Here is a 17,528-nt window from a genome sequence, read left to right on the forward strand (position 1 = left end):
AGGCAATCTTCCAGAAAAAGAATCCAGAATAATGATAGTGAAGATGATCCAGGACCTCAGAAAAAGAATGGAGGCAAAGATCAAGAAGATGCAAGAAATATTTAACAAAGACCTAGAAGAATTAAAGAACAAACAAACAGAGATGAACATTAACTGAAATGAAAACTACACTGCAAGGAATCAATAGCAGAATAACTGAGGCAGAAGAACGGATAAGTGACCTGAAAGACAGAATGGTGGAATTCACTGCTACGGAACAGAATAAAGAAAAAAGAATGAAAAGAAATGAAAACAGGCTAACAGACATCTGGGACAACATTAAACACAACAACATTCGCATTATAGGGGTCCCAGAAGGAGAAGAGAGAGAGAAAGGACCAGAGAAAATATCTGAAGAAATTATAGTTGAAAACTTCCTTAACATGGGAAAGGAAATAGCCACCCAAGTCCAGGAAGCACAGCGAGTCCCATGCAGGATAAACCCAAGGAGAAACATGCCAAGACACATAGTAATCAAATTGGCAGAAATGAAAGACAAAGAAAAATTATTGAAAGCAGCAAGGGAAAAAAGACAAATAATATACAAGGCAACTCCCATAGGGTTAACAGCTGATTTCTCAGCAGAAACTGTACATGCCAGAAGGGAGTGGCATGATATACTTAAAGTGATGAAAGGGAAGAACCTACAACCAAGATTACTCTACCCAGCAAGGATCTCATTCAGATTCGATGGAGAAATTAAAAGCTTTACAGACAAGCAAAAGCTAAGAGAATTCAGAACCACCAAACCAGCTCTACAACAAATGCTAAAGGAACTTCTCTAAGTGGGAAACACAAGAGAAGAAAAGGACCTACAAAAACAAACCCGTAACAATTAAGAAAATGGTTATAGGAACATACATATCGATAATTACCTTAAACGTGACTGGATTAAATGCTCCAACCAAAAGACACAGGCTTGCTGAATGGATACAAAAACAAGACCCATATATATGCTGTCTACAAGAGACCCACTTCAGACCTAGGGACACATACAGCCTGAAAGTGAGGGGATGGAAAAAGATATTCCATGTAAATGGAAATCAAAAGAAAGCTGGAATAGCAATACTCATATCAGATAAAATAGACTTTAAAATAAAGAATCTTACAAGAGACAAGGAAGGACACTACATAATGATCAAGGGATCAATCCAAGAAGAAGATATAACAATCTTAAATATATATGCATCCAACATAGGAGCACCTCGATACATAAGGCTAACATCTATACATAACTGCTAACATCTCTAAAAGAGGAAATCGACAGTAACACAATAATAGTGGGGGACTTTAACACCTCACTAGCACCAACGGACAGTTCATCCAAAATGAAAATTAATAAGGAAATAGAAGCTTTAAATGACACAATGGACCAGATAGATTTAATTGATATTTATAGGACATTCCATCCAAAAACAGCAGATTACACTTTCTTCTAGAGTGCGCACGGAACATTCTCCAGGATAGATCACATCTTCGGTCACAAATCAAGCCTCAGTAAATTTAAGAAAATTGAAATCATATCAAGCATCTTTTCTGACCACAACACTATGAGATTAGAAATCAATTACAGGGAAAAAAACGGAAAAAACACAAGCACGTGGAGACTAAACAATACGTTACTAAATAACCAAGAGATCACTGAAGAAATCAAAGAGGAAATCAAAAAATACCTAAAGACAAATGACAATGAAAACACGATGATCCAAAACCTATGGGATGCAGCAAAAGTAGTTCTAAGAGGGAAGTTTATAGCTATACAAGCCTACCTCAAGAAACAAGAAAAATCTCAAATAAACAATCTAAACTTACACTTGAAGGAACTAGAGAAAGAAGAACAAACAAAACCCAAAGTTATCAGAAGGAAAGAAATGCTAAAGATCAGAGCAGAAATAAATGAAATAGAAACAAAGAAAACAATAGCAAAGATCAATAAAACTAAAAGCTGGTTCTTTGAGAAGATAAACAAAATTGATAAACCATTAGCCAGACTCATCAAGAAAAAGAGGGAGAGGACTCAAATCAATAAAATTAGAAATGAAAAGGGAGAAGTTACAACAGACACCGCAGAAATACAAAGCATCCTAAGAGACTACTACAAGCAACTCTATGCCAATAAAATGGACAACCTGGAAGAAATGGACAAATTCTTAGAAAGGTATAACCTTCCAAGACTGAACCAGGAAGAAGCAGAAAATATGAACAGACCAATCACAAGTAATGAAATTGAAAATGTGATTTAAAATCTTCCAACAGACAAAAGTCCAGGATCAGATGGCTTCACAGGTGAATTCTATCAAACATTTAGAGAAGATCTAACACCCATCCTTCTCAAACTCTTCCAAAACATTGCAGAGGAAGGAACACTCCCAAACTCATTCTATGAGGCCACCATCACCCTGATACCAAAACCAGACAAAGATACTACAAAGAAAGAAAATTACAGACCAATATCACTGATGAATATAGATGCAAAAATCCTCAACAAAATACTAGCAAACAGAATCCAACAACACATTAAAAGGATCATACACCACGATCAAGTGGGATTTATCCCAGGGATGCAAGGATTCTTCACTATACGCAAATCAATCAATGTGATACACCATATTAACAAATTGAAGAAGAAAAACCATATGATCATCTCAATAGATGCTGAAAAAGCTTTTGACAAAATTCAGCACCCATTTATGATAAAAACTCTCCAGAAAGTGGGCATAGAGGGAACCTACCTCAACATAATAAAGGCCATATACAACAAACCCACAGCAAACATCATTCTCAATGGTGAAAATCTGAAAGCATTTCCTCTAAGATCAGGAACGAGACAAGGATGCCCACTCTCACCACTATTATTCAACATAGTTTTGGAAGGCCTAGCCACAGCAATCAGAGAAGAAAAGGAAATAAAAGGAATACACATTGGAAAAGAAGAAGTAAAACTGACACTATTTGTAAATGACATGATACTATACATAGAGAATCCTAAAAATGCCACCAGAAAACTACTAGAGCTAATCAATGAATTGGGTAAAGTTGCAGGATACAAAATTAATGCACAGAAATCTCTTGCATTCCTATACACTAATGATGAAAAATCTGAAAGAGAACTTAAGGAAACACTCCCATTTACCATTGCAACAAAAAGAATAAAATACCTAGGAATAAACCTACCTAGGGAGACAAAAGACCTGTATGCAGAAAACTATAAGACACTGATGAAAGAAATGAAAGATGATACCAACAGATGGAAAGATATACCATGTTCTTGGATTGGAAGAATCAATATTTGTGAAAATGACTATACTACCCAAAGCAATCTACAGATTCAATGCAATCCCTATCAAATTACCAATGGCATTTTTTACAGAACTAGAACAAATCATCTTAAAATTTGTATGGAGACACAAAACACCCCGAATAGCCAAAGCAGTCTTGAGGGAAAAAAACGGAGCTGGAGGAATCAGACTCCCTGACTTCAGACTATACTACAAAGCTACAGTAATCAAGACAATATGGTACTGGCACAAAAACAGAAACATAGATCAATGGAACAAGATAGAAAGCCCAGAGATAAACCCACGCACCTATGGTCAACTAATCTATGACAAAGGAGGCAAGGATATGCAACAGAGAAAAGACAGTCTCTTCAATAAGTGGTGCTGGGAAAACTGGACAGCTACATGTAAAAGAATGAAATTAGAACACTCCCTAACACCATACACAAAAATAAACTCAAAATGGATTTGAGACCTAAATGTAAGACTGGACACTATAAAACTCTTAGAGGAAAACATAGGCAGAACACTCTTTGACATAAATCACAGCAAGATCTTTTTTGATCCACCTCCTAGAGTAATGGAAATAAAAACAAAAATAAACAAATGGGACCTAATGAAACTTCAAAGCTTTTGCACAGCAAAGGAAACCATAAACAAGACAAAAAGACAACCCTCAGAATGGGAGAAAATATTTGCAAACGAATCAACGGACAAAGGATTAATCTCCAAAATATATAAACAGCTCATGCAGCTCAATATTAAAGAAACAAACAACCCAATCCAAAACGGGCAGAAGACCTAAATAGACATTTCTCCAAAGAAGACATACAGATGGCCAAGAAGCAAATGAAAAGCTGCTCAACATCACTAATTATTAGAGAAATGCAAATCAAAACTACAATGAGGTATCACCTCACACCAGTTAGAATGGGCATCATCAGAAAATCTACAAACAACAAATGCTGGAGAGGGTGTGGAGAAAAGGGAACCCTCTTGCACTGTTGCTGGGAATGTAAATTGATACAGCCACTATGGAGAACAGTATGGAGGTCCCTTACAAAACTAAAAATAGATTTACCATATGATCCAGCAATCCCACTACTGGGCATATACCCAGAGAAAACCATAATTCAAAAAGACGCATGCACCCCAATGTTCATTGCAGCACTATTTACAATAGCCAGGTCATGGAAGCAACCTAAATGCCCATCGACAGACGAATGGATAAAGAAGATGTGGTACATATATACAGTGGAATATTACTCAGCCATAAAAAGGAACGAAATTGGGTCATTTTTTGAGACGTGGATGGATCTAGAGACTGTCATACAGAGTGAAGTAAGTGAGAAGATAAAAACAAATATCGTACATTAACGCATGTATGTGGAACCTAGAAAAATCGTACAGATGAACCGGTTTGCAGGGCAGAAGTTGAGACACAGATGTAGAGAACAAACGTATGGACACCAAGGGGGGAAAGCCGTGGGGGGGTGGGGATGGTGGTGTGATGAATTGGGCGATTGGGATTGACATGTAGACACTGACGTGTATAAAATTGATGACTAATAAGAACCTGCTGTATAAAAAAATAAATAAAATAAAATTCAGAAATTAAAAAAAACAAAAAACAAAAAAACAACTAAAAAAAAAAGATGAAAGTCTTATAATAACAAGGTGACAAGCATCATTTCAACTCTCTTAGATAACAAGAGGGATACAATAGTCTCTGTTAACAAAAAGTTTGTATTTCCCTAACATCCTTCATTATAAGAAGACACAACACATTAAAATTGAAATAGAAGGGGAAGTATGGAGCAATGTCAGATAATGTGGGTGAGATTTCAAAATGCATATATTGTTAACACTGGAAGAACAGCCATTGTACCTTACAGGGACATAAGAGGAGTCTGGGAGACTTACAAAACATCAAACAAAGCTGTAAGAAAGACCTGACATTATACATTGGGGGGAAAGGCACAGGAAAGAAAATGTAGCCTGTAATTTGTGTGATGTCCAAAGGCTGCAAATGTCTCTGCATTCAGCCATGGGGAGCAGAATATACAGAGCAAGTTAGGCCTTTCCTGTCCTTGGGCCTCAGGGCTAGGACGAGGGTGAGTCAAGTGAGGCAGAGAGAGCACAAAATTTTAGGAGCCCCTAACTCACTCTAAGGATCGTGCAAGTTTATGACCCTCAGAACAAGTGCGCCTCCTTAAAGTCTTCACCTTCAGTGCATCATGTGCCTCACCTCAGCCCAGGTTCTGCTAGTTCCCTGTCCCCACCTGTTCCCTGCCAGGAATAAGAGACCTATTTGGAATGAGGAGAAACTCTACCTCTTCCCAAAATATGGTCTTCACATCTGCTTCCTAATACCAAATATGTTCTGCTCCAGGGCTCAAAGAGCTACCAAAGACTTAAATAACCAAGTGGAAATGATAACTGTCAATCCCTTCCTTTTGTAATAAAAAGGAGTCTACAAGAAGGTCTCGGATTCCTAAAGGGAAAGGCGGGAGTGTGAATAAAATAGCACACAAAGGAGACAACTAACCTCCGGGATGATTGTAATTTGCTTCCACCGTTGTGGTTTGCTTTCCCCAGGGCAGAGGCAATCAAGTGCAGCAACTGAGGATTTCTGACATATTTGCAAAGTTCCATTTCCTTTTAATATAACTTTTTGCAGATTCAGCAAGGCGTTTTATAGAAAAAATAAAGAGCAGTTTCTATTCCTCAATTTATTTTTAGAAACCTTTTGCATAAAGCAAATTCTTATTGTTATAGAAACCATTGATTTAGAATACCTGGTCATTTAGATACTGGTTGAAATTTTGGTATAACTTTATCATGAAATAATTTATTAATGTATTAAATGAAAAAATGGTTGCTAGTGAATGTTTTATGAACTTAACCTTGTTTCCAAAATATTAAGACCACTTTAATTTCTAAAATGTCATCTATTTATTAACATATGATTATCATCGTCTCCACTTGGCAGCACAACAGCTAAAAAAGTTTGTGTTTGTGTGTGTGTGTGTTTAAAAGTAATAAAATGCCCTCACTTTACTGAAAGAAATTGGAGAAGACATAAATGGAAAGACATCCTGTGTTCATGGAACGGGAGAATTAATATTGTTAAAATGGCCATACTAACCAAAGCCATCTCTAGATTCAACACAATTGCCATCAAAATACCAAACGCATTCTTTACAGAAGTAGAAGGAATAATCCTAAAATTTGTTTGGAACCACAAAAGACCCCAAATAGCCAAATCAATCCTGAGAACAAAGAACAAAACTGGAAGTATCACACTTGCTGCTTTCAAACTATACTACAAAGCCATGGTAATGAAAAACAGTACGGTACTGGCACAAAAATAAACACATAGACAACTGTAACAGAATAGAGAGCCCAGAATTAAATCCCAGTACATACGATCAACTAATATTCAACAAGAGAGCCAAGAACACCCAAGGGGGAAAGGTTAGTCTCTTCAATGAATGATGCTGGGAAAACTGGAAAAACACATGCAGGACAGTGAAACTGGACCTCTATCTCACACCATTCACAAAAATTAACTCGAAATGGAACAAAGACTTAAACTAAGACCTGATACCATAAAAATCCTAGAAAACATAGGCAAGAGGCTCACTGATATTGGTCTTGGCAATGATCCTTTGGGCACAATGCCAACAGCACAAACAACAAAAGCAAAAATCATCAAATGGGACTACATCAAATTCAAAAGCTTCTGCACAGCAAAAAAAAAAAAAAAAAAAAAAAACAATTAAAATGAAAAGGTAGCCTACAGAATGGGAGAAAAATTGGCAAACTAAATATCAGAAAGGGGTTAGTTTTTAAATATATTTTGCATATTAACACAACTTAATAACAATAATAACAAAAATAATCCAATGGAAGAAAAGGGCAGAAGAAATAGAAATTTTTTCCAAAGAGGTCATCAAAATGAGCAACAGGCACATAATAAGATGCTCAACCTTATTAATTATCAGGGAAATGCAAATAAAAATCACAACAAGCTATCACCTCACACCTGTTAGAATGGCTATCATCAAGTAGACAAGAGACAACAAGTGCTGGCACGTACTGGTGAAAAAGTAATCCTTACACACTATTGGTGGGAAGTAAATTAGTCCAAAAACTATGGAAAACAATATGGAGGTTCCTCAAAAAATTAAAAATAGACCTACCATATGAACCAGCAATTCTGCTTCTGGGGATATACCCAAAGGAAAGAAAATAGGAGTTTGATGAGACATATGTACCCTCATGTTTATTTGCAGCACTATTCACAATAGCCAAGAAATGAAAACAACCCAAATGCCCATCAATGGATGAATGAATAAAAAGATGTAGTATATATACAATAAAATATTATTCAACCATGAGAAAGAAGAACATTCTGCCATTTTCAACAACATGGATGGACCTTGCACATATTACGTTAAGTGAGATAAGCCAGACAGAGAAAGAAAAGTACAGTACGATATCACTTATGTGTGGAATCTAAAAAAATCAAACGTGTAAAAAAAAAAAAAAAAAAAAAAAAACACAGTAAAGCAGAGGTTACCAGGGGAGAGGGGGCAGTGGGATAAAATTAATAGCATTTAAGGGTACAAACTTGTAACAAATACTAAAATAGTGATACGGATTTAATGTATGGTTTACTGAACACAGACGATAATATTGTACTGTAAGTATGTAATGTGATAAATATCATTACAATGGCCACCATATTAAAAAATATAAATGTATCAAAGTAACATGATGTGCAACTTAAATTTACATGATGTCAAATTTATTCAATAAAAAGTAAACAAAAGTAATACAATGTCTCCAAAAAATTCTATAATTCAAATTGTTTAAAAAATACATATATGTGTCATAATCTGCATTGCATTTTGCATTGCATTTTGTATTAACGTGTCTTTAATACATTTTTAGACATAGCTCTTCAAAAAATAGTACCTATGGAAGTGGTACTAGTGGATTACTAGTGGAAGACTAGTAATCCTCCACTCTTTGTTCTGTCCTCTTCCACTGTGAGAGAGTAAGCGTATCATTACCCAGCTAAAGACTCCATTTCTCTGACTCCTTTCCAGTTAAGATGTGGCCATGAGAATAAGTTCTGACCACTAGAATGGGCGCAAGATGTCTTACCCTTACAGGGACTGTGTACCTGCTCTTCTAGTCTCTCTCCCTTTGCATGATGGCTGGGAAATAAGGGCAACTGAAAGATCACCTTGGACCCAGGAAGGAAGCCATATGCTGAGGATGGCAGAGCCACTCTGCTGACCCTAGACTGCTCACCTCTAGATTGTCATATGAGAGAAAAATACACGGTTATCTTACCTCTTTGTTACATTGGTTCCGCCTGTACCTCCAACTAATATAATACTATACTCTCAATTAATATAACAAATGAATGACATTTGTTGAGTTCTGATTATAGGTCAATAAATATTTTACATGGATTATGTCAACTATGTCAGCAACACCATGAGGTTAATAAATAAACATCTTGGCTAGATCACAAAGCTATCAACTGTAAGAACTACAGGTATAATAGTCTTTAAGATTTTTTAAAAGGATATGCTATAACATTCTATAAAAAATAATAAGTATATTTTCTTCAGTTAGAAGACCATGAAGACAAAATCAGGAAAAACTTCCTGTACAATTTGTAGCAATTCTTTCAACGGATATACACACAAAACCATTTCTGTGCACATGAACAATAATGGAAGTTTTTAAATACTGCATGCAAATTTACATCTTAGAATTTCCTTCTACATTTTTCTTTTTTAAAGAAACTCAAATGGAAATGTTCATGAGTAGATATTTGGTGGCAGAGCTTTCACTTCTTCTTATATCTTTTATAAAAAGAGCAGTAGCATAACCAGATATATTAACCTTGTACCTAACTGAAGATCTGCTCACCTTCTCAAAATACAAGTGGTAATATAAAAAGGTAAAATATTAACATATATTCTAAAGCATAACAAGACTCTTTTCATTGTTGGAGTTATATCCCATTTAGTAGTTGTATACCCTAGAACAAAAATTTAACCTTGCAAATAATTTCTTCCTTCATATTAAAGATGATGATATTCACTTCACAAGGTTGTCCTGAGGATTAATAAGATAATGGATGCAAAGGGCTTAGGACAGTGCTTGAACACTTGAACTAATTTAGAAAAAAAAAAAAAATAGTCCTCAGTTGTATTTAAAAGGTTCTAATATATTAAGTACTATACTAAGAAAAAGTATAATGCATTATCTCTTTCTCCTAATTTTATTTTTTCTTTCAATTTTTTTTGATAAATTTATTTATTTGTTTGTTTGTTTATTTATATATTTTTGGCCTCCTTGGGTCTTCGTTGCTGCGCGCAGCCTTTCTTTAGTTGGGATGAGTGGGGGCTACTCTTTGTTGTGGTGCACAGGTTTCTCATTGCAGTGGCTTCTCTTGTTGCAGAGCATGGGCTCTAGGCGTGGGCTTCAGTAGTTGTGGCACGCAGACTCAGTAGTTGTGGCTCGTGGGCTCTAGAGCTCAGGCTCAGTAGTTGTGGCGCACGGGCTTAGCTGCCCCGCAGCATGTGGGATCTTCCTGGACCAGGGCTCGAACCCGTGTCCCCTGCATTGGCAGGCAGATTCTTAACCACTGTGCCACCAGGGAAGCCCCTCTTTCCTCAGTTATTTAATCTACTTTGTGAATGATCATATGCAATTGAAGGACATGTGTATTCTTCCAATACTTGATTAGAAATGGAAAAATCCAATAAAAGATATCTTAAAACTTGAATGCATCAGGGCTAATAGTACTACATAAGCCTATTCATTCTTGATCTTTAACAGAAGTTAGTCAGGTACCTGGGCAAAATCTCTAATTTTTAAAGTTAAAGTACTGCTTTTATTCAATACTATATATCAGACTTCCCTGGGCTAATATTTTATGATGCCCAAAGTAATTTTCATAAAATTGCAAAGATGTCCTATTTTAGCTATGTTTCCTCATTGCAGCTGAGCCTGCAGGTAAAAAGCAAGATGTGCCCTGTGATGCCAGTAGAAACTACATTCAATAATTTGGGAATCATCATTTTTTAAATATTGAATTTCAACCCAAAACCTGCTAAATTCCTCTATTTATTGAACTTTTGATCCTCACCATGCATCTAACACCCCTAGTCTCAACACAAAGTTCACTCTCAACTCTGGCGTCCTTCAGCTAGTCTGCACTTTAAGTTCCTGTGGCCAAAAAGAAATGCACCTCTGGGACTTCCCTGGTGGTGCAGTGGTTAAGAATCCTCCTGCCAATGCAGGGGACATGGGCTCGATCCCTGCTCCAGGAAGATCCCACATGCCGTGGAGCAACTAAGCCCGTGCACTACAACTACTGAGCCCGTGCTCCGCAACTAGTGGACCCACATGCTGCAACTACTGAAACCCGCGTGCTCTATGGCCCGTGTGCCGCAACTACTGAGCCCGCGTGCTGCAACTACTGAAGCCCGCGTGCCTAGAGCCCATGCTCTGCAACAAGAGAAGCCACCGCAATGAGAAGCCCACGCACCGCAATGAAGAGTAGCCCCCACTCACCACAACAAGAGAAAGCCTGCACAGCAATGAAGACACAATGCAGCCAAAAAAATTTTTTTTAATTAAAAAAAAAGAAATGCACCTCTTTTGCCCCCATCATGGACCGCCTTCTCTCTGGGCAAAAGGAAAGAGGCATATGGACACATTTATCTATCTTCTTGTCCCCTAATACTTAAATTCTTCTTCCAACAGTAAATTCCTCTTTCCCTCCCTTGTTACATACATATAATTCTCTTATTTGTATTTTTTCTATCACTGTAATGAGGTACAATGCCTCATAAAAGCAGCATTGTGGGGATTTTCTTCCATCCTGTCCATTCTATTTTGTTACCCTAATTTAGACAAGGCCATTTACTCATTCATCAATATTTATGCTCTTCTTACTCATCTATAACTCATAAAGCATAATGGACATCAGGTGAGACTTTTTTTTTTCTTAAGGATGCATTGAAAAAAGCAGATTTGGCAAGAGAGGGTTCACATATTAACACCAAAAGTAAAAAAAGAGGTCACCCAAGAAAGTGGTTTTTGAGGCTGATAAAACACTGAGTAAAGAAGAGCTCCCAAAAGCAGTTTATTTTTAATTTCAATCTGTCAATAAAAAGAGTTACATAACTTTTAACCAGAATCTGTCAATTCTCTTTTCTTTTTTTCTCATTCCACAAATGCCATCACTTTCATAGAGGCTTACTTATTACCCTACACACTTTCATATTCTAATTTATTTTCCCACAGTGAATCATTGCAGATCCCAAACATCAGCTAACAGTAGCCTTCAGGCATCTTTGCACCTTCAAAAATGGAGATTTTGATTACTAGCATGTCAGTTCTCTGAGGAGAGGAACTGTGTCTCTGTCAACCCCTGGTAGCCTGCACAGTGCCTGGGACATGTTGTGTGCTCAATAACTGTTCATTAGAATTAATTCGATCATTGTTATTCACAAAGAACACTTTTCACTTCAAAATATATTCCTTATTTCAACTCATAAATATTGAAATTTACTCAACATATACTCTGTTTGAAACCTACAATTGTGTTATGAAGAGATTCTGGAATAATATTTTGAAGTATATGCTTAGTAAGGTTTCTTTATGAATTCCTATTAATACATAGGGTAACCATTCATTCTAGTTTCTCCCAGAGAGGAATATTCACATATAAATATTCATATAATAAATATTCACAGATCATACATGAAACCACTTTTATACCATTTCACCTCATTGATCCACCACATTTTTGGAAAACAAAACACCTCACTGCATCACTAAGAACACAAGATGAAGGTACTTTCAAATTGTTAGATTACTTACATTGAAATGAAAGCAGTGAGACTCTAAAGAAATGAGGTTTAAAATTTAATAAATCTTACGGAAGCTATACATGTACATGCTCTTACCCAAGGAAAATGATCTATTTAAGATGCTACACAAATATTTACATGTTGCTATTATTATCAAAAATCATTTTAGAGTGACATTCATAGTCATTTCATAAATCATAAGAAAAACAATCTTTTATAGTGTCTCCTTTCCTTGCACAAAAGTCTGTATGACCCATCTCAGTGATTCACTCTAGCCTCTAGGCATGGCTATAAACATTGTAAACCACTTTTAAAAATAAAATCTACCCTCAAAGAATGAAGATATGTTTCCACTGAGGATATTCCAAAGAATCCCTCACAGGGCTTAAAGTCACCACTATACAAAAGATCCTAATATCCTCTGAAGACTGGAGGAAACAGGACACCCCAATTTGAATTTCAGGGATGACTATACATCATATGAACTCATGTAAGGGAAGGCTGTATATAAACTGTAAAGTGTGGTGAGAACACCTCACTAATTATTAGGGATGGCAATAACTAGCAGCACCAAAAGCCCCTCTCAGAACTTCACTATCAGATTCACATGAAAAACTGTCCTAGTTATAATATAGAAAGACAGTTTCTTAGAGGAAAGAACTGCATGCAAATTAAAGAAATGATTACTAAGTTTGGGGAGACTTTACTCACATCAACAAGCTGATTGACTCCACTTGCAGTTTTTGCCAGGGTGACAAGGTCTTCCTGCATCTTATCCACCCATGACTTGATGCTGCAGAAATCAGAGAAGAGAATATTCTATCAGATCTCTCACAAAGTAAGGCCACAGACTGACATTCTATATGCACAGGTTATCCACAGATAATTCATTAAATTACCTTTAAGTCTTTCTCCTCCTTCCTAGCTCCTACTATACCTACCTACCCCCCCAGCCCACTTTTAAGTGACAAAACCAATGAACCTTTAGGGGTCAACCTCTTAGGATGCTAAAATATCCCCAACTCAAAAAGAGAAAAATGACAAATGAGAGTAAACGTTTGCTTAATTTTTATGAAAATGCCATTAAAAACAAGTTACTGAATGGAATATTCTAAACTAAACTTTATCCTTTAGTTTACAAGCCTTCGTAATATAATACTAAGGGTGTGCTAAATGTAGAATATTTGAAAAATGCCAGAAAATGACAAATATTTTTAAATTTCTTATAATTCCAATACCCAAGGATAATCACTTAACATTTTGATGTATTCCCTTCAAGTCTTTTAAAATTCTTTCACAAGGTCAAGCACATATTATGTAAAATTCACATATCTTTTTTTCCATCAGTCACATGATAAATACCCTTCCATGTCATTACAGATATTTTATAAACACTGTACTTTAATGGCCACTTAATATTCCCTTATCTCTAAATCCTATAATATACTTGACCATCCTCCTTTTTTAAAAGATAACTAGAATGTCATCAGCTTTAACTGCTAAAAATTTCACTGCAACAAATATCTCAGTACACATTAAGCTTAAAATTATTTCATTTCCTTAGCTAGACTCTTAGATTTGGAATTACTGGATCAAGGCTTAAGTTTTAAAGAAATGGTTTTGAGCATTAAAATTATGATTGAAGGTTCCAGTTCAAATCCTTTTCATGTACAGGTGAGCCTTGAACAATATGGGGGGTTAGGAGTGCAAAGCCCCAGGCAGCTGAAAATCCGCAAATAACTTTACAGTCAGCCCTCCACATCCGCGGTTTGGCATCCACAGATTAAACCAATGATGGATCATGTAGTACTGTACATTAACTGAAAAACAATCTACTATAAATAGACTCACGAAGTTTAAACCCATGTTGTTCAAGAGACAACTGTATATACTTTAATGTAATGGAGATCTTAAAATACAAGCTATGGATGTCAGAACATTTTAGAAAATTCTAAACTGATGGTCTAATTTTTCCTGTCATTAGAGATTACCAAATACCACACAATTTTCCCCATTCTAATAAGTTAAATTTAATTTGCAATCCCTTCATATACTTCATTTATTCATCCTCATGTTGCAAAAAGACTTAAAGTGTGTGCCCTTTTCTGTCCATGCAAATATAAGAAAACACTAATAAGAACGATAGGAAATGATTTATATTGGAATTTGAACTTCTCTCTACATATATATGGTATGTGTATCTATCATTGCTTATTTATTCTATTGTTTGGATTTTATAAATACTAAATGTTTTCCCTCCTTTTTTTTTTTTGATTGACAGTGTGATTTATTTAGTTTCAGTATACTGCAATAGCATACAAATAATTTATACATTTAAAAGGTAACTCTTAGATATGTTCATTTGACAGTGAACATAAACTCTCAAATGAACATATCTACAATACAGAAACAGACTCAAAGGCATAGAGAACAGACTTGTGGCTGCCAAGGGGAGGGGAGGTGGGGGGAGAGAAGGATTGGAAGTTTGAGATTAGCAGATGCAAACTATTATACTATACAGGATGGATAAACAACGAGGTCCTACTGTATAGCACAGGGAACTATATTCAATGTCCTGTGATAAACCATGATGGAAAAGAATATGAAAAAGGATATATATACGTATAACTGAGTCACCTCACTGTACAGCAGAAATTAACACAACATTGTAAATCAACTATACTTCAATAAAAAATTTTTTTTAAAAAGGTAACTCTTCTGTCATAAGAGAGCAAGCTGTAATTCAAGGACTGAAGCCGGTTTCCCCACCGCAGCGCGGGCTCTGTCCAGTCAGCATTCACACTGAACTGAGCCCCCTCTCTCCCGTCTGTCAGCCTTTTCAATGGAATGACAACAGGGCATGGTTTAAAAAATGTCAAGGAGCAGAAATCATATCTGCTGATCCCACCAGGAACCTCTAAAGGCACGGGTTCTTTAAAGCACGTTAGAGAATGAACCCGTCAGTGGGTGGACTCTGTGGAAGAACAACAACCCCGGTCCCTTCCCCCCTGTTCTCCAGAAGTGTGTTAGTGGCTCTCAAATGTTTCAGAAAAATTTACTATGAGGAAGATCACAGCTTTCATGATTAGTATTTAAAAGGCACTTATGCACATTTTCCTTTAGGAAATTGATTGAGTGATGAAGAGTAACACTGAACCATTCTCATCCTCAATGACCAACATTCTGGATCTAAAATGGTAGGCGGCTGCATCACCTCTCTCAAGAGAGCCAGTTCTCATTATTCTGAGGCCTGGCCATGTTCACTGGTTTCACCGCACTGGTTTCTACCCCTCCAAGAATGGGGTAGAAAAGTGCTGTTTTGAAAATGAACTTTATATTTCATAAGTGCTTTGATCATGAGGATTTAACCACGTTTGTCTTCTCCTTAGACAAAAATTTCAATAGTACTACAAGGTCATCAACCTTTTTTCTGATAAATTTAAATGTAACAGTATTAAAAATTAAATGTGGAAAAAGTATAACATGGGGAAGGGATTTAAGTGAGGTACATATAGGAGACCATATAAAAGAGTAATGAGCTAAAAAACTAAAGAGGAAGAAGGAAAACTGAAAATCAGTCATGAAAAAGGATGAAATGCCTTAGAAGAAAACACAGAGGGGCTTGATTTACATGTGAAACAAACTAGTTGGTAAATGAAATAGATAAAAGCAAGGGGTACTTTCACACGAATGAAAATAAGGAAGAATATTTGTTGAATCATGCTGTATGAATATGATTTTCAAAATGATTATCAAGAAACAAAAAATAAATAAACGGGAAAAGGGTGTAAAGTTAAGAGAAATTTCTAGAGCCATTAAAATAAATGATACACACCACATTATTCTAATATACTTTGTGCTACTTATGGGCTGGTATATATATTTGAAAAATAGTACAAATACTAACTAATATTCGTATTACTCTATTAGGTAAGTATAATTGTGATCCATTTTTACATGAAGAACAAAAAAATTACAGTAGGAGATGGGTAGGAGAAAAAAACATGGACATCATTTTCTAATTCAGATGAGACCCTTTCATTTCTCCAAGCAATCACTGAACAAAACCCAGAGAAAATGAATCATCTCTTCTCAAATATAATTGCCAACACTGACAAATAGTAAGAAGTGTTATACATGTTTTTGGCTGGAAAACTGAGAAACAAAAACTATATATGCAAAAAAATAAACTTAACTCCTGAATTCTGATTCATGCTAAACCGATCCAAAACGTGCTTTCTAACTTGACACCTGAGTGTACTGTCACTGCCAGTGTTCACTGGTGTGAGCCTGTTTTGTCTGAAAAGCAATTTAGGGCCCGACCAGTCTTCTCTGCCCCACTAACAAGCTAAGAACATAGTATAGGAACAAAGATTATTTTTTATAGATGTGAGGTATTACCTGGTTTTCCTAAAATACATAAGCACTCTGCCTTTCAAACCTGGAATTAGAAGATTATAATGGCTAGGAAATAAGCGAAGATCTCATTGATCGTGAAAGTGAAAAATTACATAAGGGAAAATATTCACATGGGCAAATTCTCCATCAGTCTTTCTCTTTCTAGGTAAATTGTCAACCACATATGCATAATCACTAAGCACTATTTTATTAAATGTCTCCAGAAGGCACTATAATATTTTGGAGAAAGTTACAGAGGATATAGTCTTTTCAGATAATAAGAAATGAACATAGCACTCCATGAGGAAGAATTTGTTGTTTCTTCTTTGTCAGCCCATTCAACAAGAACTAGTATCTGCTGGAGAAGATACTAAAAGCTGGCAGGGCAGAAACGAAAGATATATGCTTTACAGTCTGGTTAGGTTTAAAACTGGGTCTGACAGGAAAGAGGCAGAAGAGAACAAGAATAAGGTGGTGTTGGGGAGGAAAAAGTATCTTTTCTTCTACCTTTCTAAATTCTTGACTGAGAACCTGTAACAAAAGACAGACTAATAAGTGAAATGCATACAAATTGATTTAAGTTTTACATGACATGGGAGGCTTCATAAGGAAATGAAGACCTGCCCCCCCGAAAAATGGTTAAACCTGAGTGTCTTTATGCTAGGTTTGATGAAGAACAGAAAGATACGATGGGACAAAGAATATGAGCTAAGTATAGTAAACTGGGGGAAACTTAACAGAGACCATTCATTCACATTTCTCTTTCTGCCCCATGTCTTCAGAGATGAGGATGCTCCTTTCTCCCAGGTATAGGGGAGCAATGCTCACATGAGGGGAAGGTCACAAAGTCCTTCCTGCAGATGCCACATCCCCAACGCCTTCAGCTTAAAATATTCAATAG

At 36.1% G+C, this 17,528-nt stretch overlaps 1 protein-coding gene across 5 annotated transcripts in view; it reads right to left on the bottom strand.

Moving 5' to 3' along the window:
- CACNA2D1 (calcium voltage-gated channel auxiliary subunit alpha2delta 1) overlaps nucleotides 1-17,528 on the bottom strand; it is a 494,545-nt gene that overhangs the window by 394,859 nt on the left and 82,158 nt on the right. For all 5 annotated transcript variants that reach the window (XM_061198476.1, XM_061198477.1, XM_061198475.1 and 2 more), the window contains one exon: nucleotides 12,941-13,022. In XM_061198476.1, the coding sequence (XP_061054459.1) occupies nucleotides 12,941-13,022 (82 nt within the window). The remainder of the gene's footprint in view (nucleotides 1-12,940; nucleotides 13,023-17,528) is intronic.

The sequence above is a fragment of the Eubalaena glacialis genome, chromosome 8 (assembly GCF_028564815.1).
Source record: "Eubalaena glacialis isolate mEubGla1 chromosome 8, mEubGla1.1.hap2.+ XY, whole genome shotgun sequence".
In the NCBI taxonomy this organism is placed as follows: domain Eukaryota; kingdom Metazoa; phylum Chordata; class Mammalia; order Artiodactyla; family Balaenidae; genus Eubalaena; species Eubalaena glacialis.